At 50.6% G+C, this 24,200-nt stretch overlaps 3 protein-coding genes across 3 annotated transcripts; all 3 read right to left on the bottom strand.

Annotated features, from left to right (window-relative positions):
* Window positions 1-403: 403 nt before the first annotated feature.
* On the bottom strand, window positions 404-1,397 carry LOC123153821 (early nodulin-93). The gene is made up of 3 exons (XM_044572750.1): window positions 1,020-1,397; window positions 840-901; window positions 404-754 (listed from the first exon to the last, which is right to left on the bottom strand). The coding sequence occupies exons 1-3, from the start codon at window positions 1,081-1,083 to the stop codon at window positions 569-571; spliced, it is 312 nt and encodes a 103-aa protein (XP_044428685.1). The 5' UTR covers window positions 1,084-1,397; the 3' UTR covers window positions 404-568.
* A 3,585-nt stretch (window positions 1,398-4,982) lies between these two features.
* LOC123153822 (early nodulin-93) lies at window positions 4,983-6,047 on the bottom strand. Its single transcript, XM_044572751.1, has 3 exons — window positions 5,879-6,047; window positions 5,683-5,723; window positions 4,983-5,598 (listed from the first exon to the last, which is right to left on the bottom strand). Exons 1-3 carry the CDS (start codon window positions 5,940-5,942, stop codon window positions 5,413-5,415), a joined length of 291 nt encoding a protein of 96 aa, XP_044428686.1. The 5' UTR covers window positions 5,943-6,047; the 3' UTR covers window positions 4,983-5,412.
* A 4,511-nt stretch (window positions 6,048-10,558) lies between these two features.
* On the bottom strand, window positions 10,559-11,110 carry LOC123153823 (early nodulin-93-like). The gene is made up of 3 exons (XM_044572752.1): window positions 11,047-11,110; window positions 10,834-10,895; window positions 10,559-10,744 (listed from the first exon to the last, which is right to left on the bottom strand). Exons 1-3 carry the CDS (start codon window positions 11,108-11,110, stop codon window positions 10,559-10,561), a joined length of 312 nt encoding a protein of 103 aa, XP_044428687.1.
* Window positions 11,111-24,200: the final 13,090 nt, after the last annotated feature.

Raw genomic sequence — 24,200 nt, 5'->3', positions numbered from 1 at the left:
ATTTGCACTCTAAAATATGTCTATATACATCCGAACATAGTTCATATTAAAATCTCTAAAAGGGCTTATATTTAGAAACGGATGTGTTTTTCAACTAAAAGGTCAAAGAAAATACTAAATGTAGGTTACTATTGTATATGAAAAGTGGCGATTTAAACTCACATTTATCATCACAAATGTTCAAAATAGCAGTACACAACATTTGAAGTGAAAGATTACAGGGGCCACCCTACAGAGCCACCTGCCTCCCTCAGCCCGGTCTGCAAAAGATTTAACAAAGTGGGGTGGCATCATCCTGACGTCCATCGCAGAACAGGGGAGGAGCAGGGGATGTCAAAGGATGCTCTGCCAGTGAACAATTCAAATCATAACCACCAACAAGTTCACCACATTTGAAGCAGAGTTGTACAAATGCTAGTCATTATTAATTCAAGATCACTTCATCAGATAAGTTCTTGCGCGCAGAGAAGCGCGGTACTACACCACTGCCTGTCTGCAAGCCTCGCCTGATATCACATAAGTGCTGCCTGAACATTACAGTACTACTAATAGATCTATTATAGGCTGATTAGTTGAAGGAGGTGTTCTTGAGGTGGTCCGGCGCGTCCTCGAAGGAGTGCTTCCTTGCCATGGAGAGGATGGTCTTATCGGCCACGATGAAGTAGGCCATCCCGGCGACGGTGGAGATGATGAGGGCCTGCCCGGTTGGGTTCAGGTGCGCCCTCGCCCACGGAAGCATCCTCACGCTCGCCAGCTGCAGACAAATCGCACGGACGACATCAGACGGTATTCTCTACTTGCCGTGCAGAGTGAATGGTTGCTTGTAATGAAGTACTTACGGTGGGCACTGCGGCCGCGACGGAGGCGACGGCCGCGGCCTTGGCTCCGGCCATGGCAGCCTCTGCAGTTCGGAATGAACAGAGGGATGTTAATGATCACCAAGTTTCAGCACAGACAGTACAGAAAGCTACAATGTAATACTAGAACAGAACGGCAGGCCAGCATATCGTTTTGGTTACCTTTGGAGCAGCGGTTGGCGGCGGCGAGCCTCTGATCGAGGTAGGCGCGGGTCACCGTCGACATCTTCGCCGGAGAGAGCTTGGTGACGAAGGAAGTGAACTTGTAGCTAGCTAGTGAAGAAAGTGAACTAGTAGCAAGCGGCAGCAGGAGGAAGAGTAGTAGGGAAGTTGGAGGCAAGATGAGTAGCGGTGTGTGTGAGAGATGAGATGCGGCAGAGCTGGGTGCTCCGGCCCGATTTATAGGCTGCAAGAAAGCGCGAAACCGGCGTGCGGAGACCGTGGTTTTCAGACGAGCGGCGGGCGGGCGGGATAGATGGCCGGCGCTACGCTGCGCTGCGGCAGAGCACAGGTGGCGCCGCCTCCTTGGTCCGCATATAAAAACCATCCTACCCCGCGGTCTCTGATTCATTTTGGTGACCACTACACTGCAACTGGGTAAAGATAAGGCATCGATGGATCGGGTTTGGCAGGGAGCATGTGCGTGAGTGTGCCCTCCGTTTTGTTGGCGATCTGTCCCGGCGCTGCCTGTTTTTTTAGAACGAAGGCCCAAGAAAAACATGACTCTTTAAATTAACAAAGCCATTAACCGGTCAGGATTACAAAAACACCAACTAACAAGAAAAGCAAAAAGAAAACCAAGCGGCTGATACAAGGAGCAAAGCGAAACAGACTCATAAAGGCAGCAGCGATAGCAAGAACACGCCATGCTGCCGCCAACACCCTACAGGACGACCTACACCAACCGGACAAGCTACGGACTTGAGAGGATGCACCACCGCGCAAGCTTCGTGATCGTAGCCAAACTCGAAGACAGCACTGACACTCCTCTGGAACTGCCACTGCAAAGGGCCCCTGCCCTTCCATCCTGGCTCGAAGGATGCCGCACCGCCATGCGGCAGCTCGGTTCACCCTAGAACCCAGAGGAAGACGCCCAAGCTGCACATGAAGAAAGAACTAGGAGCAGACCTGCTAGCTCAGAGCACACCATTCCGAGCACCGTCGTCGTCCGCGGTTAAGCCACACCGAAGGGCTAGAGCTGTCGGCCACAGTCGCAGCAACAAGGGCAACAGCGATGAGCCACCGAAGAAAAGGCAATGAAGCGTCGAGCCAAGCTGCCACCCTCCACCATCACGCCCACAACCCGACTCTCTCGCCGCCCCTACAATCCCCGGACTGCGCCTCCAAGAAGGAACACGACACGGATGTGTCGTCGCCGCCCGAATCAGGGGACCTAGGCTTTCACCTAGCAGGGAACGGAAGGAGGGGGGGAAGGATCCTCACCACAGCCTCCAGGGAGGGGTACGGCGCCTAGGGCGTCGCCTGCGATGTGGCTGCGCCGGCCAGGGGTTTCCCCCGGAACCAACCCTCTCGACGAGATCCGCGCTGCCGACGCCCGGGAGGACCCGGATCCGGCGCTGCCTGTTTTCCGCCAGCCCGGACGCAATCCAGTTCGCTGCAAATCCTTTGTTGATCACCTTGCTTGCCGGGAAATATAAAGTTGATCACCTATTCAAATAACGTAAAGGCTTTTTTTGCGGTGCAAATGACGTAAAGGTTTTCACTGTCACTGCTCGCACCACCATCGTAGATCTCCCGTCGTCGTGGATCTTGACCCTCACCAAGGTTTTTCGCAATACCAAAAAGAACACCAAGAGGGGGCGAGAAACACGTGTACCGAAAAATACCAAGTGGATGCCGCTCAAAATTTTCACATGAGTTCAAATTTAGATTTATTTCAGCTAGGTATAACTATGCGCTATACTCATTTGGGCTGAATTTTAGTATAGTTTAGAGTATCTACAGCCAGACTCTTATATTGACCCTATATGTCCGAGCGGACGGTTCGATCACTGACAGAAATAGCAACCCAGCCGGCTCCTTCAAACAGGTTTTATATGTCTGGTCAAGCACGGGACTTTAGTAGCATCTACAATTGACCCCCTATATTGACCCTATATGTCCGGGCGGATGGTCCGGTCACTTATTACCGATCAAGAAATAGCAACCCGGCCGACACCCTCAAACCGGTCTTATATGTCAGGGCCGACCGGCACCCCTCATATCCAACCTATATCTGGAGCAAATATGGGGAGGTATGGATGCGTCTGCTATGTTGGATTCGACAGACGAGACGCACCACAAATTTCATCAAATCGCCCCAACCTAGTCAAACCTGCCCTTTTTCTCTCCTCTCTTCTCCCTCGTCCGTGCCGGCCCTTCACTAGCTTCGCCGCCGTCCTCAACATTGGCATCACCGCCACAAAACTCCTACCCGCCATTCTCGGCGTCGCGGTACGTCTTGCTCCTCCCGTCTACATCTTACACTCTATGTGTTCAATAATGTCCGAGCAGTTTGTTTGGATTCTTTTGTAGGTAAAACGATGGATTCGTCGAGCTCATTGGATGGGGAGTATAAAGACAAGGACCTTGATGAATTCATTCGAAAAGAGTTCATGGATTCTTTTGTAGGTAAAACGATGGATTCGTCGAGCTCGTTGGATGGGGAGTATAAAGACAAGGAGCTTGATGAATTCATTCGAAAAGAGTTCATGGATTCTTTTGTAGGTAAAATGATGGATTCGTCGAGCTCATTGGATGGGGAGTATAAAGACAAGGAGCTTGATGAATTCATTCGAAAAGAGTTCATGGATTCTTTTGTAGGTAAAACGATGGATTCGTCGAGCTCATTGGATGGGGAGTATAAAGACAAGGACCTTGATGAATTCATTCGAAAAGAGTTCATGGATTCTTTTGTAGGTAAAACGATGGATTCGTCGAGCTCATTGGATGGGGACTATAAAGACAAGGAGCTTGATGAATTCATTCGAAAAGAGTTCATGGATTCTTTTGTAGGTAAAATGATGGATTCGTCGAGCTCATTGGATGGGGAGTATAAAGACAAGGAGCTTGATGAATCCATCCGAAAAGAGTTCATGGATTCTTTTGTAGGTAAAACGATGGATTCGTCGAGCTCATTGGATGGGGAGTATAAAGACAAGGACCTTGATGAATTCATTCGAAAAGAGTTCATGGATTCTTTTGTAGGTAAAACGATGGATTCGTCGAGCTCATTGGATGGGGAGTATAAAGACAAGGAGCTTGATGAATTCATTCGAAAAGAGTTCATGGATTCTTTTGTAGGTAAAACGATGGATTCGTCGAGCTCATTGGATGGGGAGTATAAAGACAAGGAGCTTGATGAATTCATTCGAAAAGAGTTCATGGGTTCTTTTGTAGGTAAAACGATGGATTCGTCGAGCTCATTGGATGGGGAGTATAAAGACAAGGAGCTTGATGAATTTATTCGAAAAGAGTTCATGGATTCTTTTGTAGGTAAAACGATGGATTCGTCGAGCTCATTGGATGGGGAGTATAAAGACAAGGAGCTTGATGAATTCATTCGAAAAGAGTTCATCGATTCATCGGAATTGGACGATGATGATGTAGAGTTGATGATGATGATCAACATCGGGGAAACGCCGTATGCGTACGTCATGCTCTTGTGCTCTGCTTTGTTAAAATGAAGGAGTGCTATGAGATTTTTTTTCCTTTTTCTTTAAAAACTTTCCTAATTTGCCACAACATCTATTAAATCTTATCAAATGATTTACAGCTGTGCTAAAGCACATCTAGATGTGTCGTAAGTATTGCACATCTAAGTCCTATGTCATTGATCTTACGCGAAGATTCGTGTGGATATTTTCTTTTTTCTTTTTCTTTTCATTTTTATGTTTGATTGTGTCACTTAGATATGCAATAAGTAAGGCACATCTAGATGTGTCCTAGACAAATCCGATTTAACAAGTGAGATGGCATGATCCCCATGTGCATCGCAAAACAGGGGAGGATTATTAGGGGTCCAAAGAATGCAGAGTTATTTCGGTCTTGTGCATGTTCTGACACTGCCACATGTCAAATGATAACCACAAACAAGAAAATGCAATATGGGTGATGGTAGGTGAACCTAAGTTGGACAAACGCAAGTTATAATTAGTTCAAGATTACTGGCTGGATACATGCATGATTACTTCATCAGCAGTGGCGGAGCTTCATGGGGCCAATCTGGGTGGTGGCCCCCAGCTCACAAGAAAATACATGTATATATCTTAGTTTTAGGCCTATTTTTGCACCAAAAATCAACCTATAGTGAATTTGTTTGCCCCCCCCAGCCAGTGGCCCCCCCATGATTCTTGCCCAAGCTCCGCCACTGTTCATCAGATAAGTGCTAATTGCACGCAGAGAAGAGCAGGTGCACCACACCACTCACTGTCTGCAAGCCTCGCCTGATCTCGGGTAAGTGCTGAACATTATACTATCTTTCAGCGGATACGTACGATAGAGCCGGCGCATACGGCTTATTGCGCACTACTAATATGGATCTATTACAGCCTAATTAGTGGAAGGAGGTGTTCTTGAGGTGCTCCGGCGCTTCCTCGAAGGAGTGCCTCCTGGCCATGGAGAGGATGGTCTTGTCGGCAACGATGAAGTAGGCCATCCCGGCGACGGTGGAGATGATGAGCGCCTGCCCAGTTGGGTTGATGTGTGCCTTGGCCCACGGCAGCATCCTCACGCTCGCCAGCTGCAGAGAAAGGCACGGAGGAAGAACTTGGTGAGATTGTTCGTCCTTGCAACTAGCCGTGCCGGCTGAGCAATGTGCACTTACGGTGGGGACTGCTGCTGCAACGGTGGCGACAGCCGCGGCCTCTGCAGTTTCGAATCAACACCGGGATGTTAACCATGACCAAGTTTCAGCGCAAACATTACACAAACCCGCAATGTACTGGAGTAGAACAGAGTGGCAAGAGCATCGCCAGCATGGTGAACCGGCGGGCCATGCATCATATCGTTTTGGTTAGTACCTCTGGAGCAGCGCTTGGCGACGGCGAGCCTCTGGTCGAGGTATGCGCGGGTCACCGTAGACATCTTGGCGAGAGAGGTTGGTGGTACGAGAACCCAAGGAAGTGAACTGTTGTGAAGCGTGTCAGGCAAAATGAGTAGTGGTATGTGAGATGGGATGGGGCACAGCTCGGTGCTCTGGCCGGATTTATAGGCTGCAAGAAACCGCGAAACCGGCGCACGGAGAGGACGGTGAGCTCAGCTGATACGGCGGGAAGCGAGAACGTGGTTTCGAGACGAGCGGTGGTATCGGCAGGCAGGGGCGGACCCAGGACAAAAATGACCCGGGGTCCCATGTCTATCACATATATGTGAATATCAAGTCATAATATTCACTGTAGGAAATTAAACGGTAAAGGAAATATTTATTCACTGTAGGAAATTGAACGGTAAAGGAAATCAAATTAAAGTCCCCAATTAGTGAATAAAGTATAACTGATGACGAGGAAATGCAGCACTTGATCTTGATTGCCTACAAATTAAAAGAAATGAAACCACTTAGCAACCAGGTATACATATTAATTACAGTTATGTAATAAGTAAGTTAAAACCATTACCTTTCTATAATGGTTTCCTAAATTCTTTGATGGCCTCAAAGCGATCACAATTACCGGATCATTACTAACCTTCCTCATTTCATTTTTCTGCACATAACAAATAAGGTTGTGCATCAAGGCGTCGCCACCAAGACGAGTCCGCAAATATGTCTTCACAATTCTCATAGCTGAAAAATATATCTCAACTGTAGCAGTGGCAACAGTCAATATTAGTACTAGCTTCAAAAGTCGATAAACTAAGGGATATACCAGAGGAGCGGTCATTTGCTCGGACATACGCAATGTAAAGATGAAGGTGATGTCTGAGGTCCGTGAGTTCTCCATCATCGAAATCTTTTGGATAATGTTTAGCTAGACTCATCAAATGCTCTAAGTTGAAATCATGAAATGATTCATGTGGGATCAAAGCCGCCGAGCAGACAAGTAGTTCAATTTTTTGGCAAACTGTATAAAACTACGAATCATGTCTACTTGAATTGCAATTGCATGGCTGTAAAATAAAACTTACTTACATGTTGCCGGTGCTTCCAGCCGTCTTAGTCTCCTAGAGTATTGAAATATTCTTCTCCACTTACCACTACAATAGCCAAATAGTCCAACAGCCAATACAATCAAAATTTCTAGTCTTATCCAGTAGCCCTAATTTCCAAGGGTTAGAGAAAGAACGCAAGAATTAGAACAGAATTTGGAAATTGCAATGGAGGCGGACGCATAGTGCAAGATACCTATTATCTGTTTCTACACTGATTGGGCGAATTGGGGCGATCTGACGATTGGCGGCGACTGCGAGCGAGGCGTACAGGGGCACGAAGCGCAGCGGCGATTAGAGGAACAGGCGAGGCGACAGGCGAAGGCAGGTACGTATCGATCAATGTGTGTAGTGGGCCTTTTCCAGGGCGTCACGCGCTGCCTGTCGGCTGGACCGTCTGGGCCCTAGTTGGCTAGTTGTAGCCGTTTGGTCTGGACCGGGTGTCCCTTTAAGAAATTTAGGGGTGTCTAAGCCTACATGGGCTCTAATGTATAAGGTAAGATGATTTTTTACCCGGTGTCATGGGCTACCTCCTGGGCCAACGTGGGCCTGCCCTTGTCGGCAGGCGGGATGGCCGGCGCTGCGGCAGAGCACACGCGCCTCGCCTCTGCAACCGCGTAAAGATAAGGCGTGGATCGATGATTGGGGTTGGCAGGGAGCGTGTTCGTGCGTAGGATAAGACATACTCCCTCCGTTCCGAATTACTTGTCTTGAATTTGTCTAGATACAGGTGTATCTAGACTCATTTTAGTGCTAGATACATCCGTATCTAGACAAATCTAAGACAAGTAATTCGGAACGAAGGGAGTAGGTAGGAGCATGTGCGTGAATGCAGTGTCTGTCAGGGTGCCCTCCGTTTTGTTGGCGATGTGTGTGGGGTGGGCGCTCCCAGTTTACCGCCAACCCGACGGCAATCATACCCCACCAGCGGTTCCCTGCATATCCTTTGTTTGGCTGGTATCGTTCCCCAGTGTTCATGCTAGCCCTTTTGCCAGGTGTTGATCGCTCATTCAGAAAATGTAAAGGCTGTTTACTATACCTATCATTTAACTCACTATGCTCCTTCATTTCGGAGCCCTCCTACTGAATTGAAGTTTTAAATTCTGAATTTGATTTACAATTTTGATCAGGTCAACTATTTCTCAACAAGCTCTTTCATTTAGTTGAGGCATTCAATTTTGTATTTGATTCATGATTTTGACTGGGTAAATGATTTCTCAAATTAATGGACAACAACCAGCTTGTAAAAGTACACTAGTCCTGTGTTGTGCACCCTTTCACCATCTAAAAAAAGAAGCGCCAGCATGTGACACTATGGCGGCAATATAGTTCATGAGGCTACCAACGCAAGAAACTTTCCTAAGTATTTTTTTTGAACGGAACTTCCTCACATAAGTATTTATTGATTAGAAGATAATACATAATCACACCGCCAACAAATCCCACTAACAACCACATTAAAAAACCACTCCATCATCTTTCTTCCACACCAAACCAAAAACTATCTTTCTGAAATCCAGCAACAGCAAAGCGAAGCGCGTCCAAGCCTTCTTGTAGGGATGAAATCGCAAAAGAAAGTTATGTAGCAATGATAACTTATATGAGAACCTCCATTTCTTTTTAGCCTGCATATAAAATTTGGTCACGGTCAAACTTTGAAAAGTTTGACTAACTTTGTAGGAAAAATATCAAAATCTACAATATTAAAGCTATATGGTATGAAATTAATTTTTCGTGATGCATCTAATTTCATGTTGTAAATGTTGATATATTTTTATATAAACTTAGTCAAAATTGACGAAGTTTGACTTCGACCAAATTTTATATGCAGACTAAAAAGAAATGAAGGGAGCACATCACATGTGCATGTCTGCCATTCACTTAAATTTATGTACTATAAATAAGTACACATAAAAACATATTATACATCGCATATGCATATACAAAACGAGATGTGTGATTCGCCGGAGTAATTGCCAGATTGAACACGAAGCTGGCGTTTGGTTCGTGGGCGAGAATGACTTGGCTGAGGATATCCTTAACCAGGTGGTTGGGGATAGCCAATTTATGCTGTTTGGTTGTGAGGGATTGGGTGAGTTGGATGACCACATCTTATTGTTTGGTTGGGAGGATAAGAGGTGGCTAGGGATAGGCATTTGTATGTTTGCTGTGAATAGAATTAAAGTTGAACTTCATAATCCAACACTCAACACTATAGTCCAACATCATAGACAAGTTACAACTATTTCTTCACTGGCACGATGCTACGGGTGTCTTCGTCTGACCTGCAAAAAGAAACGAGACAGAGAAGAGCATCAGGTCACATGTATAGAAAGAACAGAGAAGCTTGCCTCTCGTGTTCCTAATTAGCCAAAGCTCTCTCCAATCCCCACAACCAGATATCTCGCGGTTCCCAGCCACCGGAGCTTAACGTTCCCCGCCGCCAGATCTCCCCGTTCCCAGCCGCCGGCGCTTCCCACTCCCCACCAGCCCATGGCCACATCTCGCCACTAGGAGACGGAGAAGAGAGAGGGGGAGGAGAGACGCTGAGGATTTGAACCTGAAATGCACCGGAGTCCTTGTTGACTCGTACCGCCACCCCGATCCAAATCATCGCCGCCGCTTCTTTGTTCGGTCAAGGGAGCTGTGAAGGTTCGCTCGGGTGAGGGGTAAGACAGAAGAAGGAAAAGGAAAACGATTCGCACGCGAGTGGCTGCCCTCATTCGCGAGAATCTCGCGACTTTCCTCAGCCAGCTTTTAGCCGAATATTCCCAGGCATCTGGCTATCCATATCCTCTCTTGCTCTCCAACCAAACGAGTGGCATCCTCAGGAAAACTGGTTATCCCTGTCCCTATGGTGGATAACCACACAACCAAACGCCACCGAACATGACGATTCAGTTGTGTGGACTGACTTATTGATAGTTAAACAACTATATATTCTGGGAAGATCACTGGCAGCAAGCAATGAAAATGTAATACTGGTTTTTGACATGATGCATGGTGTGTAAATACCCCGCTTTGAGAAATTTCGGCATCTTTCTGAGATCACCTCGGATCAAAACAGCACTGTCGGTGAATTTGCTAAGTGGAAACTAGGATGTGAGTACTAGATGTTCTTAGCTGATCAAGTCAATGTCCTGGTGCGTGTGTGCATTCACAGATGTGAGTGCATGCGCGTATGTATGAGCGCTTGTGTATGTATTATTAAAAAAAGTTGATGTCTTAGTCACGTGGGTGGCAGCGAGCCAACAAGATTAAACTAAACGTCAGCTTGAGGTTGCTTAACTTTTTATATAATCTGACTGATTCATAAAAATAGCCACGATAGTTGGAAAAATCTGGTTAAACAAATGCTGGTGCATCATTCAGTATTGCCAGCTCAAAAGATACTGTACATGGCTACTTGCATGATGAAAAATATATTACGAAATGAGCAATTGCACTCGCAGTACAAGACTATCCGGGACGGGAGCATCCCTGACCTCCCTTGCTGATCAGTACGCTATGCACTTTGGCGTACAAGGTTTATTGGGCATTACTAATAATGGATCAAACTAGTGGAAGGAGGTGTTTTTGAGGTGGTCCGGCGCGTCTTCGAAGGAGTGCTTCCTGGCCATGGAGAGGATGGTCTTGTCGGCGACGATGAAGTAGGCCATCCCGGCGACGGTCGAGATGACGAGGGCCTGCCCGGTCGGGTTGAGGTGGGCCTTCGCCCACGGCAGCATCCTCACGCTCGTCAGCTGCAGAGAAAGGCATGGAGGAAGAACTTGGTGAGATGATTGTTCGTCCTTGCAACTAGCTGTGTTGGCTGAGAAACGGGGGCACTTACAGTGGGGACTGCAGCAGCGACGGTGGCGACAGCCACGGCCTTGGCTCCCGCCATGGCGGCCTCTGCAGTTTCGAACCAACACCGGGGTGTTAATGACGACCAAGTTTCAGCACAGACAGTACAGAAAGCTGCAATGTACTACTGGAGTAGAACAGAGTGGCAAGAGCCGGCACGGTGAACCGGCGGGCCAGGCCATCGTGTCGTTTTGGTTACCTCTGGAGCAGCGGTTGGCGGCGTCGAGCCTTTGGTCGAGGTAGGCGCGGGTCACCGTCGACATGTTGGCGAGCGAGGTTGGTGGCAGGAGAACCCAAGCAAGTGAACTAGTAGCTGGCAGTGAAGTGTGTGAGGCAAGATGAGTAGCGGTGTGTGAGATGAGATGGGGCAGAGCTGCACTACCGGAACAGGGCTCTAAGCCGACAGCCAAATATATGCCGACGGCTACCGTCGGCCTAGTCTGAGCTATGCCGACAGCTAGCTCCTGGCCGTCGGCGTACAACGGCCGTTGGGCTATCCACGTCTACGCCGACAGCAGCCGTCGGCACACAACAGCCGTCGGCTTATCCGAGACTACGCCTACAGCTGCCGTCGGCATATATAGGCCGTCGGCATAGATGCGGGCCCGTCGACAACGGGCATCACGGCCAGCTAACGACGTCAAATCTAGCGGCCGTCGGCATAGATACGAGTGACACGTCACCGATCCAGAGCGCACCGACCAGGACCTATGCCGACGGCAGCCGTAGGCATATCTGACACGTCATCGATCTGCGGCGCTGTCCATCTGCCCTGGCCGCAGCTATGCCGACGGCTTTGCCGTCAGCATAGTTTTTTTTTCTTTTTCTTTTTTTCCATATAGTATTATTATTATTATTAAGCATACAGTATGTGTTAATAAGCATACATATAGATTGTGTTAATAAGCATACATATAATATGTGTTAATAAGCATATAGTGTGTTAATAAGCATATAGTATGTGTTAATAAGCATACATATAGTTTTTTTCTTTTCTTCACTGTTTTCATTATTATTATTATTTAACTAACTTACATACCATATGTGTTAATAAGCATACCTACATTATTTTTCGGTTCTGTACAGAGCGGTGTGACCCCCCTCACGAACGGTGCCGCCGCCAGCCGGCAACTGGAATGGGGAACAGCCGCATCGGGTCTATACGAAGGGGACTTTACTCCAAGTGTTTATATATATCGGATGACCTACCACAACCGGGTGGTGTTGTGGCATGTCCGAAGAGACGGCACACATCTCCGGGGTGTGGTCCCCCTACCGGACGGCGCCGCCGCCGGCACCTGAAGGGGGAAAACAGACGCATCGGGTCTACAGGAGGGGATGTAGCTGTCGGTTTGGCCCCGAATGTTGCTCCCAGGTGTCCCTCTGTGCTGACCTGACACAACCGAGTGGAGAGGCCCACTGGTCAAAGCACGTCTGTGGGAAGTCAAAGGGCTAGATCTCGTGGTCAACCGCTCCAGGGTTAGGCGGGACGGGACCCTGGGGGGTAGCAATGCCACTGGAGCGTCGCACCGGCCCCTCATACATGCGGGGTGGTGTGGTGGCATGTCCGAAGAGGCGGCACACGTCTCCGGGGTGTGCCCCCCCCCCTCACGGACGCGTCGGATCTACACGGAGGGGATCTTGTTGTGGGTCTGGCCCGGATGTTGCTCCAAAGTTTTCCTATGGGCTGACCTAACACAACCGGGTGGGGAGGTCTACTGGTTAAAGCCCGTCCGTGCAAAGTCAAAGGGCTAGATCCCGTGGTCAAACGCTACAGGGTTAGGCGGGACGGGGGCCCTGGGGGTAGCAATGGCACCTGAGCGTCGCACCGGGCCCTCATACATGCGGGGTGGTGTGGTGGCATATCCGAAGAGGCGGCACACGTGTCCAGGGTGTGCCCCCCCTCACAGACGGCGCCGCCGCCGGCACCTGGAGGGAGGAAACGTACGCGTCGGGTCTACACGGAGGGGATCTTGTTCTGGGTCTGGCCCGGATGTTGCTCCAAAGTGTTCCTATGGGCTGACCTAACACAACCGGGTGGGGAGGTCCGCTGGTCAAAGCCCGTTCGTGCAAAGTCAAAGGGCTAGATCCCGTAGTCAAACGCTACAGGGTTAGGCGGGACGGGGGACCTGGGGGTAGCAATGCCACCGGAGCGTCGTACCGAGCCCTCATACATGCGGGGTGGTGTTGTGGCATGTCCGAAGAGGCGACACGCATCTCCGGGGTGTGCCCCCCATCACGGACGGCGCCGCTGCTGGCACCTGGAGGGGGGAAACGGACGCGTCGGGTCTACACGGAGGGGATCTTGTTGTGGGTCTGGCCCGGATGTTGCTCCAAAGTGTACCTATGGGCTGACCGAACACAACCGGGTGGGGAGGTCCGCTGGTCAAAGCCCGTCCGTGCAAAGTCAAAGAGCTATATCCCGTGGTCAAACGCTACAGGGTTAGGTGGGACGGGGGCCCTGGGGGGTAGCAATGCCACCGGAGCGTCGCATCGGGCCCTCATACATGCGGGGTGGTGTGGTGGCATGTCCGAAGAGGCGGCACACGTGTCCGGGGTGTGCCCCCCCTCACGGACGGCGCCGCCGCCGGCACCTGGAGGGGGGAAACGGACGCGTCGGGTGTACACGGAGGGGATCTTGTTCTGGGTCTGGCCCGGATGTTGCTCCAAAGTGTTCCTATGGGCTGACCTAACACAACCGGGTGGGGAGGTCCGCTGGTCAAAGCCCGTTCGTGCAAAGTCAAAGGGCTAGATCCCGTAGTCAAACGCTACAGGGTTAGGCGGGACGGGGGACCTGGGGGTAGCAATGCCACCGGAGCGTCGTACCGAGCCCTCATACATGCGGGGTGGTGTTGTGGCATGTCCGAAGAGGCGACACGCATCTCCGGGGTGTGCCCCCCATCACGGACGGCGCCGCTGCTGGCACCTGGAGGGGGGAAACGGACGCGTCGGGTCTACACGGAGGGGATCTTGTTGTGGGTCTGGCCCGGATGTTGCTCCAAAGTGTACCTATGGGCTGACCGAACACAACCGGGTGGGGAGGTCCGCTGGTCAAAGCCCGTCCGTGCAAAGTCAAAGAGCTATATCCCGTGGTCAAACGCTACAGGGTTAGGTGGGACGGGGGCCCTGGGGGGTAGCAATGCCACCGGAGCGTCGCATCGGGCCCTCATACATGCGGGGTGGTGTGGTGGCATGTCCGAAGAGGCGGCACACGTGTCCGGGGTGTGCCCCCCCTCACGGACGGCGCCGCCGCCGGCACCTGGAGGGGGGAAACGGACGCGTCGGGTGTACACGGAGGGGATCTTGTTCTGGGTCTGGCCCGGATGTTGCTCCAAAGTGTTCCTATGGGCTGACCTAACACAACCGGGTGGGGAGGTCCGCTGGTCAAAGCCCGTCCGTGCAAAGTCAAAGGGCTAGATCCCGTGGTCAAACGCTACAGGGTTAGGCGGGACGGGGGACCTGGGGGGTAGCAATGCCACCGGAGCGTCGTACCGGGCCCTCATACATGCGGGGTGGTGTTGTGGCATGTCCGAAGAGGCGACACGCATCTCCGGGGTGTGCCCCCCATATCGGACGGCGCCGCTGCCGGCACCTGGAGGGGGGGAAACGGACGCGTCGGGTCTACACGGAGGGGATCTTGTTGTGGGTCTGGCCCGGATGTTGCTCCCAAGTGTACCTATGAGCTGACCGAACACAACTGGGTGGGGAGGTCCGCTGGTCAAAACCCGTCCGTGCAAAGTCAAAGGGCTAGATCCCGTGGTTAAACGCTACAGGGTTAGGCGGGACGGGGAACCTGGGGAGTAGCAATGCCACTGGAGCGTCGCATCGGGCCCTCATACATGCGGGGTGGTGTGGTGGCATGTCCTAAGAGGCGGCACACGTGTCCGGGGTGTGCCCCGCCTCACGGACGGCGCCGCCGCCGGCACCTGGAGGGAGGAAACAGACGCATCGGGTCTACACGGAGGGGATCTGGTTGTAGGTCTGGCCCGGATGTTGCTCCAAAGTGTTCCTATGGGCTGACCTGACACAACCGGGTGGGGAGGTCCGCTGGTCAAAGCCCGTCCATGCAAAGTCAAAGGGCTAGATCCCGTGGTCAAACGCTACAGGGTTAGGCGGGACGGGGGACCTGGGGGGTAGCAATGCCACCGGAGCGTCGTATCGGGCCCTCATTCATGCGGGGTGGTGTTGTGGCATGTCCGAAGAGGCGACACGCATCTTCGGGGTGTGCCCCCCATCACGGACGGCGCCGCTGCCGGCACCTGGAGGGGGGGAAACGGACGCGTCGGGTCTACACGGAGTGGATGTAGCTGTGGGTTTGGCCCGGATGTTGCTCCCGGGTGTCCCTATGGGAAGACCTGACACAACTGGGTGGAGAGGTCCACTGGTCAGAGCCCGTCCGTGGGAAGTCAAAGGGCTAGATCTCGTGATCAACCGCTCCTGGGTTAGTTGGGACGGGGGCCCTGGGGGATAGCAATGCCACCGGAGCATCGTACCAGCCCCTCATACATGCGAGGTGGTGTTGTGGCATGTCCGAAGAGGCGGCACGCGTCTCGGGGTGTGGCACCCCTCATTGACGGCACCGCCGCCGCCACCGGGAGGGGGGAAACGGACGTGTCGGGTCTACACAGAGTGGATGTAGCTGTGGGTTTCGCCCGGATGTTGCTCCCAGGTGTCCCTCTGGGCTGACCTGACACAATCGGGTGGAGAGGTCCACTAGTCAAAGCCCGTCCGTAGGAAGTCAAAGGGCTAGATCTCGTGGTCAACCGCTCCAGGGTTAGGCGGGACGGGGTCCCTAGGGGGTAGCAATGCCACCGGAGTGTCGTACCGGGCCCTCATACAAGCAGGGTGGTGTTGTGGCATGTCCGAAGAGGCGGCACGCATCTTCGGGGTGTGGCCCCCCTAACGGACGGCGCCGCCGCCGGCACCGGGAGGGGGGAAACGAACGTGTCGGGTCTACACGGTGTGGATATGTAGCAGTGGGTTTGGCCCGGATGTTGCTCCCAGGTGTCCCTCTGTCGATGACCCCCTCCCCCTTCACTCACCTGACGAACTAAGCTACCCCCGCCCCCACCCCCACCCTCACCGTCGACGACCCCCTCCCCCTTCACTCACCTGACGAACTAAGCTCCAGATCGAGCACGCGATCGAGGGCGGCCATGGCGCTCCCATACCCGCGACCAGGCCACGGCCTTGGCGGACGAAGCTGCTCGAATTCGGCGCCTCCCCTCCCCTCCCCTCTGTGTGGTTCCGGGAGAGGAGAGGGCTGAGCGGTTTAAAAAAATAAAAAATCTATATGAAATAATAATACATAAAAAAGGAAAATTATAACTATAAAAAAATTAAAATATCTATATAAAATAAAAAAGAATAAATATATAACTATAAGAAAATATTAAAAAAATTATATAAAATAAAAAAGGAAAATAAAACTATGCGACGGCAAGCCGTCGGCATAGCTGCGGCCATACGGTAGGCGTTACGCGGATCAGTGACGTGGGTAATAAAAAAATAAAAATAAATAAAGTATGCCTACGGCTAAGCCGTCGGCATAGGTGCCACGTGGCCTCCTCACGTATGCCGACGGCTTAGCCGTCGGCATAGGCTGCCTTATCCACCCGCGGGGTGAACCCCCTCCACTCATTCCCCATCGCGCCCCCGGCCCGCCACGCTGCGTCGCTGCTCCACCCGCGCCGCTCCCCGCCGCCCGCTCGACCCACGCCGCTCCCCGCCGCCCGCTCGACCCGCGCCGCTCCCCGCCGCCTGCCGCCGCCGCCCGTGCCCCTCCCCGCCCCTCGCCCCGACCCTTTCCGCCCCCTCCTCGCGGCGCCGCCGTCCACCCGACCCCGACCTCGGCCTCCCAACCCCACCCCGACCCCACAACGCCGCCGTCCACCCGCGCCGACCCCGTCTCGCGCCGCCGCCGGCCGCAGGGCTCCCCGCCCCTGGCTCGGCCTCCCGGAGCCCGCAGGCCGCCCCGACGAGCACTCCTGGGCGCGGCTTCGGCCGGCCCTGCTTCGACAAGCACTCCCGCCCCAGTGAGCTCCTCCCTCCACCGCCAGACGCCGTCGTGCCCCCTCCCAGCCCCAGTGAGCACCCGTTGTTCTCGTTGCTTGTGTTCGTGGTGGCTGGATGAATAGATAAATGCTAGATAGATGGATGGATGCTAGATGAATATATAGATGGATGCTAGATGAATAGATAGATGGATGGATATTTAGATACATACTAGATAGTTTTGTGTAGTTTTATTAGGTATTTAGATACATACTAGATAGTTTTTACTAAGTTTGTGAATATAGATGAATTAGATGTTGGGCAAATTTGTGATAGATGGATGGATATTGGTCAAGTTAGTGTTATGGTCATGTTGATTCATATATAAGAAGCAAATCGAGGCACTTGGTTTCTAAAACACTTAATAAAGATTTTTTTTTGCAATTTGACATTTTGTTTCATGTCGATTCATAATGTTGTGTCAAATGGTTAATGTGAGGTGAAGACCTAATTTTTTTCACTTGATGGAATAATAGGATTTGTGGTGTTCCCATCTTCGTGGAGTGACCGTCGACGTTGGAGGTGTTGGTCCAGGATCGTCCCTCCTTTGATCGACTACATCCTCTACATCGGAGGGTGATCAACAATTCCATGACCTCGTCCACTTTTTTTCCATGTCACTAGATTAAATTTTCACATCAAGTCGCGTAACCTAGGTCTTCCGTCCGAAAGGGTTGCATCGATAAATATGCATTCAATTGCATATTTATCACCGCAGCTCTTTCGGATTGTCCAGCGCTTTCCATGGACAACCTGAGGATGTGTAGATTGGGTACGTTGTTCATGCTCTACCCCGTTCCGAGACAGGATTTCGGCGGCGCCTCCCTGTTGTTCTCCGGATGCACATTCTCTCGGCATTTTGCCGAGACGTGTATTTGGAGAACAGCGGGGAGGTGCTGCCGAAATTTTGTCTCGGAATGGGGTAGAGCATGGACCGTACTCAATCTACACATTCTCGGGTGGGATTAGGACCCATCTTTACCTATTAGAGATGTAGGTGTATTAAATGTCGTTTCTCGTCAACCTTGTAAAAAATAAAATATTGATGTGGGTAATTTAAATGAATCCTTAATTTTGTTGTGTGGCTTCCAATAAAGCAGAGATGGCAGATAATCAGTGGATGTATAGTGGGTTTTTCCGTCGGAATCAAGTAACAACAGAGTGGGTCGAGAAAACTGATGTGTTTTTGAAAGAGATATTCCGTAGTCCAATGAGGATGGTGCCAGAATGCCCGTGTGCCAGATGTAAGAGGCGTATCCGCAGAGATAAGAGTGAGATGACTAAGCACCTTCGCACGCATGGATTTGTGCCCAACTTTAATATGCCGATAAACTTTGCCCAGCGGGACCGTGGTAGAGAGGATGTGATACGACAACGCGTCGCTGGTTATGAGGACGATGGGGTTAGAGACATGCTAGATGATGTCTTTGCTGCACAGCCGACACCTCCGTCACATTCAGCGAATGAACCGGAGGAGCCGGAGGAAACCGCAAAGGCCTTCCTGGAAATCTTGGCCTCGTCAAAGAAACCTCTCTATGAGGGTGCCAAGCTGTCTGTGCTGGATGCCATCTCGCAACTGATGGCAGTCAAGGCTGAGTACGGCTGTAGCCGAGGTTGCTTCGAAGCATTTCTGGGAGTATGGGCTAACAGCCTGCCTGAGGGCCATGAACTGCCGAAAACCATGTACGCTACGAAGAAAATCATGAAGGCGCTCTCGATGGACTATGAGAAAATACATGTTTGTCCAAAGAATTGCCTTTTGTTTAGGCATGAGTATGCGGATGACAAGTACTGTAGGAAGTGCGGTTCCTCTCGGTATATTGAGGTGGTCGATAAGCATGGTCAGAAGCAGCAGCTAAAAATCCCTGTGAAGGTTCTTCGGTATCTTGATTTTATAAAAAGACTGCAGCGCCTTTTCATCACCGAGGAGTCTGCCAAAATGATGAAGTGGCACAAGGAAGGGAAAAGGTACAATCCAAAAAAAATTGTACATCCATCAGGAGGTGAAGCATGGAAGTCATTCGATATAGAGTACCCGGAGGAAGCAGCCGAGGCTGGGAATGTCAGAATTGCTATAACAGGTGATGGGTTCAATCCATATGGTATGTCGTCTAATCCATACAGCTGTTGGCCCGTATTTGTTATTCCGCTGAATCTCCCTCCCGGCGCCATAATGCAACGCAAGACCATGTTCCTGTCGCTTATAATTCCGGGGCCTGAATATCCGGGGAAGAATTTGAGTGTGTTTATGCAGCCGTTGGTGGATGATTTGCACCATTCTTGGTACTTCCCGAGGGTGACATACGACCGACATCTGCAGAAAAATTTCTTGATGAAAGTTTGGCTACAATATTGCATGCATGACTTTCCCGGTTATGCCCTGTTCTGCGGATGGTGTACAAGTGGAAAGATGCCTTGCCCAGTGTGCATGCAGGCCTTGATTTTCATTTGGCTGAAGAAGGGTGGCAAGTATGTTGCATTTGACCTGCATCGACAGTTCCTCCCTCCAGACCATCCTGATAGGGAAGACAAGAAGAACTTCACAAAAGGCAAAGTTGTCCATGAAGTAAACGAGATTCCAACGTTTTCTGGTGCGGATGTGCTTGCTCAGCTGAAAGCTCTTAAGCCTGCCGGTGAGGGGAAAGGCAAAGGCAAAGGCAAAGGCAAAGGCAAAGCCACAGGCGAAGACGAGGGCGAGGGCAAAGGAAAAGGTAAAGGGAAATTTTTTTGAAGGATATGGTGAGACGCACAACTGGACTCACATTACCCCCTTCACGCAGCTTCCCTATTTTAAGGACCTCAAACTTCCATACAACATAGACGTGATGCACACCGAAAAGAATGTCGCAGAGTCCCTTTTTCGCACGATCCTCAACATTCCTGATAAGACAAAGGATAATGTTAATGCTAGAGTTGATCAACAGAATATTTGTGATAGACCACGTCTACACATGCAGCCTCCCACAGGCAGTCGAAAATCTTGGTTCAAGCCAGATGCTGACTTCGTACTTAAAAAGGATCATAAGATGGAGACATTCAAGTGGCTGAAACACGTCGTGAAGTTCACTGATGGTTATGCGTCGAATATAAGTAAGGGGTCAATCTTTCAACGGGCAGAGTGACCGGGCTCAAGAGTCATGACTATCATGTATGGATTGAGCGGATTATGCCGGTGATGGTTCGGGGCTATGTTCCCGAGCGTGTCTGGCGTGTGCTTGCGGAGTTAAGCCATTTCTTCCGCACGCTTTGTGCTAAAGAAGTATGTCCTGAGAAGATAAAAGAAATGCATAAGAAGGCGCCGGAGTTGATATGCAAGCTAGAGAAGATCTTCCCGCCAGGCTTCTTTACTCCGATGACACATCTCCTTTTGCACCTCCCGAACGAGGTATTGTTGGGGGGCCCTGTGCAGAATCGTTGGCAGTACGGCCCTGAGAGACAGAACAAGCATCTGAGACAGAAATGTGGAAACAAAGCTAAGATTGAAGCTTCCATAGCTGAGGCAGTTATCCTAGAGGAGGTGGCAGACCTCAGGACAGCCTACTATCCGGACCATGTTCCCACGTTGCACAATAAGGTGTCTCGATACAATACAGAAGAACCCAAGTATAAACCCAAGTTGCCTCTATTCATCGGGCAAGGTGGTAGGGCTGGATGCTCGAAACCTTATCTCATGCCACGAGATGAGTGGGAGGATGTCATGTTCTATATCTTGCACAACATCAAGGAAGTTGAGGATGAGTGGATGAGGTAATACCTTTGCACCATTCTTTTAGTCAATTCGTTATGTTCACTTTGCCTAGTTCTTATACCGCTTTTCTTATTGTAGTCGATTCGTTGAAGAAGAATGGACGGGAATGCTGCCTCCTACTGAAGCGGAGGCACTTGCTCTTCTCCGAAAGGGTGCTGATGGAAGGAAAAATTTCGTTGCGTGGTTCATGGAGAAAGTAATTTTTCACACTTTCAATTAAACTCATGCACCCTATAATTTCAATTAAACTCATGCACCCTATAATTTCAATTAAACTTGTAGGGAAATGATCCGACCGAATCAATGGATGAAGAATTGAGATGGGTTTCCATGGGTTTTGATCCTGTCGTCATGACATGCGAAAAGTATGATGTGAATGGGTATCGCTTCCATACAGAGGAGCACCAGAACAGTCGGCCTGATCCCAAAACCATAAATACCGGAGTCTTCACTGAAGGAGATAATAAAGTAGATTACTACGGAAGGGTAGGAAAAATATACGAGCTTACATTCAAACGTGGCCGCGAACACCTAAGTCTCACTGTGTTCAAATGCCGATGGTTCGACCCCAAAAAGGGTCTGAGACATACGCCTTCTGTTGGTTTAGTTGAAGTTAAACCATCAACCGTCTATGCCGGAGCTGATCTCTTTATCGCCGCTACCCAGGCCACACAAGTATATTATCTGCCTTACCCATGCCAGAAAGAGTACCTAAAGGGTTGGGAAGTTGTGTTCAAGGTGTCGCCGCATGGTAAGCTACCGGACCCGAACGATGATGATTACTACAACATAAACCCCATGACATACGAGGGAGTGTTCTATCAAGAGGAACATGATGACGTGGTCCGAAACAACGAGGATGATGACTTGGGTTATGTTGACCTGGACCCAAACGACGACGACGCACGGATTGATGGTGAGGCAGTTGTGAATCAAAGAGACATAATTATGCTTGAAAAGTTAAATGAAGACGCTGACGATGAGGAAGAGCCTCCACCTCCGTCAGACAACGAAGAAGATATGCGTGATAGTGATGATGAGACCGGTCCACAAATAGATTACAATAGTGATGATTCATATGGGTTCTAGAAAATGTAAGTTCTTTTAATGATCATTACAATAGTATGCTTAATGTGCTCTTCTGGTATTAATGTTTTTCCTGTATGCTTGTTTAATTGATATCCTTACTAATTGTTTATTCTCTTCTCAATGCAGGTTTGCTAATCATGGGCAAGTCCAGCGGCGCTAGTTTCCTCAGTAAATTTAAAGGACTTACTCGGAGTGGACGAGCCCACAAGGTTCCCTCCCGACTACGCGAGGATGACACCTCACAGGGAGGTGGAGGGGTCGGGGGAGGAGACCCTAGAGGAGGAGGCGGTGGGGGGAGAGCCCCTAGAGGAGGAGGAGGTGGGGGGAGAGGCAACCGGGGCAAAAAACTCCGGGTCGTGTCCGAAATAGGAGGGTCTTCTTCGATGCCCTCCTATACAGAGGCACCTTCTGAGTCTGAGGAGGAGGAGTATGTTCCTGATGGCGAGGAGGAGGAGGCCGAGGAGGAGGGTGAGGAGGAGGAGGCCGAGGAGGAGGGTGAGGAGGAGGGCGAGGAGGGTGGAGGGGAGGTTGATCCCGCGTTGTGGGGTGACTTGCCACCGGGTGCTCCGCAGGGGTGGCTGCGTGGTAATGCCGGACTACCTACACCACCTTCTATCGAGGAGCACAAGTGGCTCATTGAACCTGTGGGGATAGAGTAAGTGCCTCTCAATCATATTTTCAACACATGACAACATTTTCTTATTGTACACATGGCAATCATTTGATTCTTTTGCAGAAACTGGATCCTTCGCAGAAAGGGCCGTAAACCGAACGGCCTTATCATTGTCCTGTTGAAGGAGTTTTGGCCTGGCCTATTCTGCCCGTGGCTAGACAGGGACCCGCGGCAGTGGGTTTTGGCCACGAGCTGGGCCCACTACGAGGCTTGCAGCAACGCGGAGTACGGGACGGCCACTAAGGCCGTGATCACCAAATTTTGGGTAAGTTCTCTTCTGAATCACTTGTCTTCAGTTTCGTTCATAGTTTATCATTGAATCACTCAACTCATGCCTTGTTTGCTTCTGGTTTATGCATGATTGTAGCAACTCTATAGAGTTCTTGACGAGCATAAGACCAGAGCCGACGTGGTCTTGCTTGCGGCTGCGAAGAAGAAAGCTCGTCAGTTGCAGTACGAGGTGCGCTGGGTTGCCGTCTCGCAGTACTACCACATCTACCTGCACCAAAAGATGACCAAAACTCAAGCGCAGAAGCTACGACTTACCTTGAACAGGGAGCAGTTCATGATGGTAACTATTACTAACTTTTCATTGTTTCAAGCAGTCAACTATATGTTTCGTGCTCACATGTCATGCTTCCAAAATTTGCATAGGTTGTTCCTCGTTGGTGCTATGGAAGGCATGACGGATGGGCGAGTTTGGTGGATAGGTGGCTCGGCGCCGATGCAGAGTTTGCTGCCAAGAGCATCAAGGCCCGGGCTAACCGTGGAGAGGACGGGACACACGTCCAAGGAAACAGGAACCACTGGGGCTTCAAGGCCATGAAGGTATATCTATGTGCATAATGCATTTTTGTTCTTCTTTACCGTCATGTTCTTATGTATGGCTGACTTCTATTTGACGTTGTAGGAGGACAAGTTGAAGAGGCCGCTCTCAGACATGGAGTCGTGGAAGCTGGCCCGCGAGCGGAGTCATCGCAAGGAGGGCGAGAGCCAGTACTACGGCAAGACCGAGGAGCACCTGGGGTCTTACATTCATCACTATCAGGAGTTGCATCCGGATGTTCCTGTTGCTGAGGTCGCCCAGTCTCAGATCGACGACACGGCGGTGGTGGCCATCCAGGGGAAGAAGAATGGCCGGTATCCGTGTTTCGACGGCTTGATCACTCCTTCGATCTCGTACACACAGCTTCGGGCTACCAACCCGAGCCAGTTAGAGAGTACGGGGCGTTCACAGACTCCCTTAGCCCGCCAGCATGCTGTAAGTACTTCCTCTTTATCTTTTTCTATCTAGCATTCTCAGTTTATTTTCAGCATTGCTCACTTAGAAACAACCTAAATTATGTAGGCATATAAGGAGTTTGTCGAGCATAGGAATCTCGAGGTGCGGGAGTACTTGAAACGAGTGAAGGCAAACGATGATTACAACCGTCAGATGATGACGGTTAGTTTTGCCCTCTTAAAACCAAGCTAAATTTTTGCACTTTCATTCCTTCTGATCTTCTAGTTTGCTTGTTTAACTAACATTCAGGCTATGTTGGCGTCTTGGACTAACCGCACGGATCCACCACAAATGGGACCCCCACCACCACCTGCGGGAGAACCCCCACACGTGCCCACGTTCGATGAATGGGTGGCACTAGGCAGTGATGGTCCGGTTAGTACATTTGCCTAACTACTGGCAAACTAGTTCTCGTTCATGAAACACTATCATATCATATTTACCGTTAGAATCTTTTCTGAAACATGTAGGGGACCGGTGGCTCGACTCCTGCTCCGTCGACCCCAG

Source organism: Triticum aestivum, chromosome 7A, assembly GCF_018294505.1.
Source record: "Triticum aestivum cultivar Chinese Spring chromosome 7A, IWGSC CS RefSeq v2.1, whole genome shotgun sequence".
Lineage (NCBI taxonomy): Eukaryota > Viridiplantae > Streptophyta > Magnoliopsida > Poales > Poaceae > Triticum > Triticum aestivum.
This window is presented reverse-complemented; position numbering and strand designations above follow the sequence as displayed.

Bases quoted from the DNA above. Each gene is read 5' to 3' on its own strand.
- LOC123153823 (XM_044572752.1), bottom strand. From the start codon at position 11,110: ATGTCGACGGTGACCCGCGCCTACCTCGACCAAAGGCTCGACGCCGCC. The intron at 10,896-11,046 runs GTAACCAAAACG...TCGAAACTGCAG, and splicing joins CGCCAACCGCTGCTCCAGAG to AGGCCGCCATGGCGGGAGCC. The intron at 10,745-10,833 runs GTAAGTGCCCCC...CTTTCTCTGCAG, and splicing joins TCGCTGCTGCAGTCCCCACT to CTGACGAGCGTGAGGATGCT.
- LOC123153821 (XM_044572750.1), bottom strand. From the start codon at position 1,083: ATGTCGACGGTGACCCGCGCCTACCTCGATCAGAGGCTCGCCGCCGCC. The intron at 902-1,019 runs GTAACCAAAACG...TCCGAACTGCAG, and splicing joins CGCCAACCGCTGCTCCAAAG to AGGCTGCCATGGCCGGAGCC. The intron at 755-839 runs GTAAGTACTTCA...ATTTGTCTGCAG, and splicing joins TCGCGGCCGCAGTGCCCACC to CTGGCGAGCGTGAGGATGCT.
- LOC123153822 (XM_044572751.1), bottom strand. From the start codon at position 5,942: ATGTCTACGGTGACCCGCGCATACCTCGACCAGAGGCTCGCCGTCGCC. The intron at 5,724-5,878 runs GTACTAACCAAA...TCGAAACTGCAG, and splicing joins CGCCAAGCGCTGCTCCAGAG to AGGCCGCGGCTGTCGCCACC. The intron at 5,599-5,682 runs GTAAGTGCACAT...CTTTCTCTGCAG, and splicing joins TTGCAGCAGCAGTCCCCACC to CTGGCGAGCGTGAGGATGCT.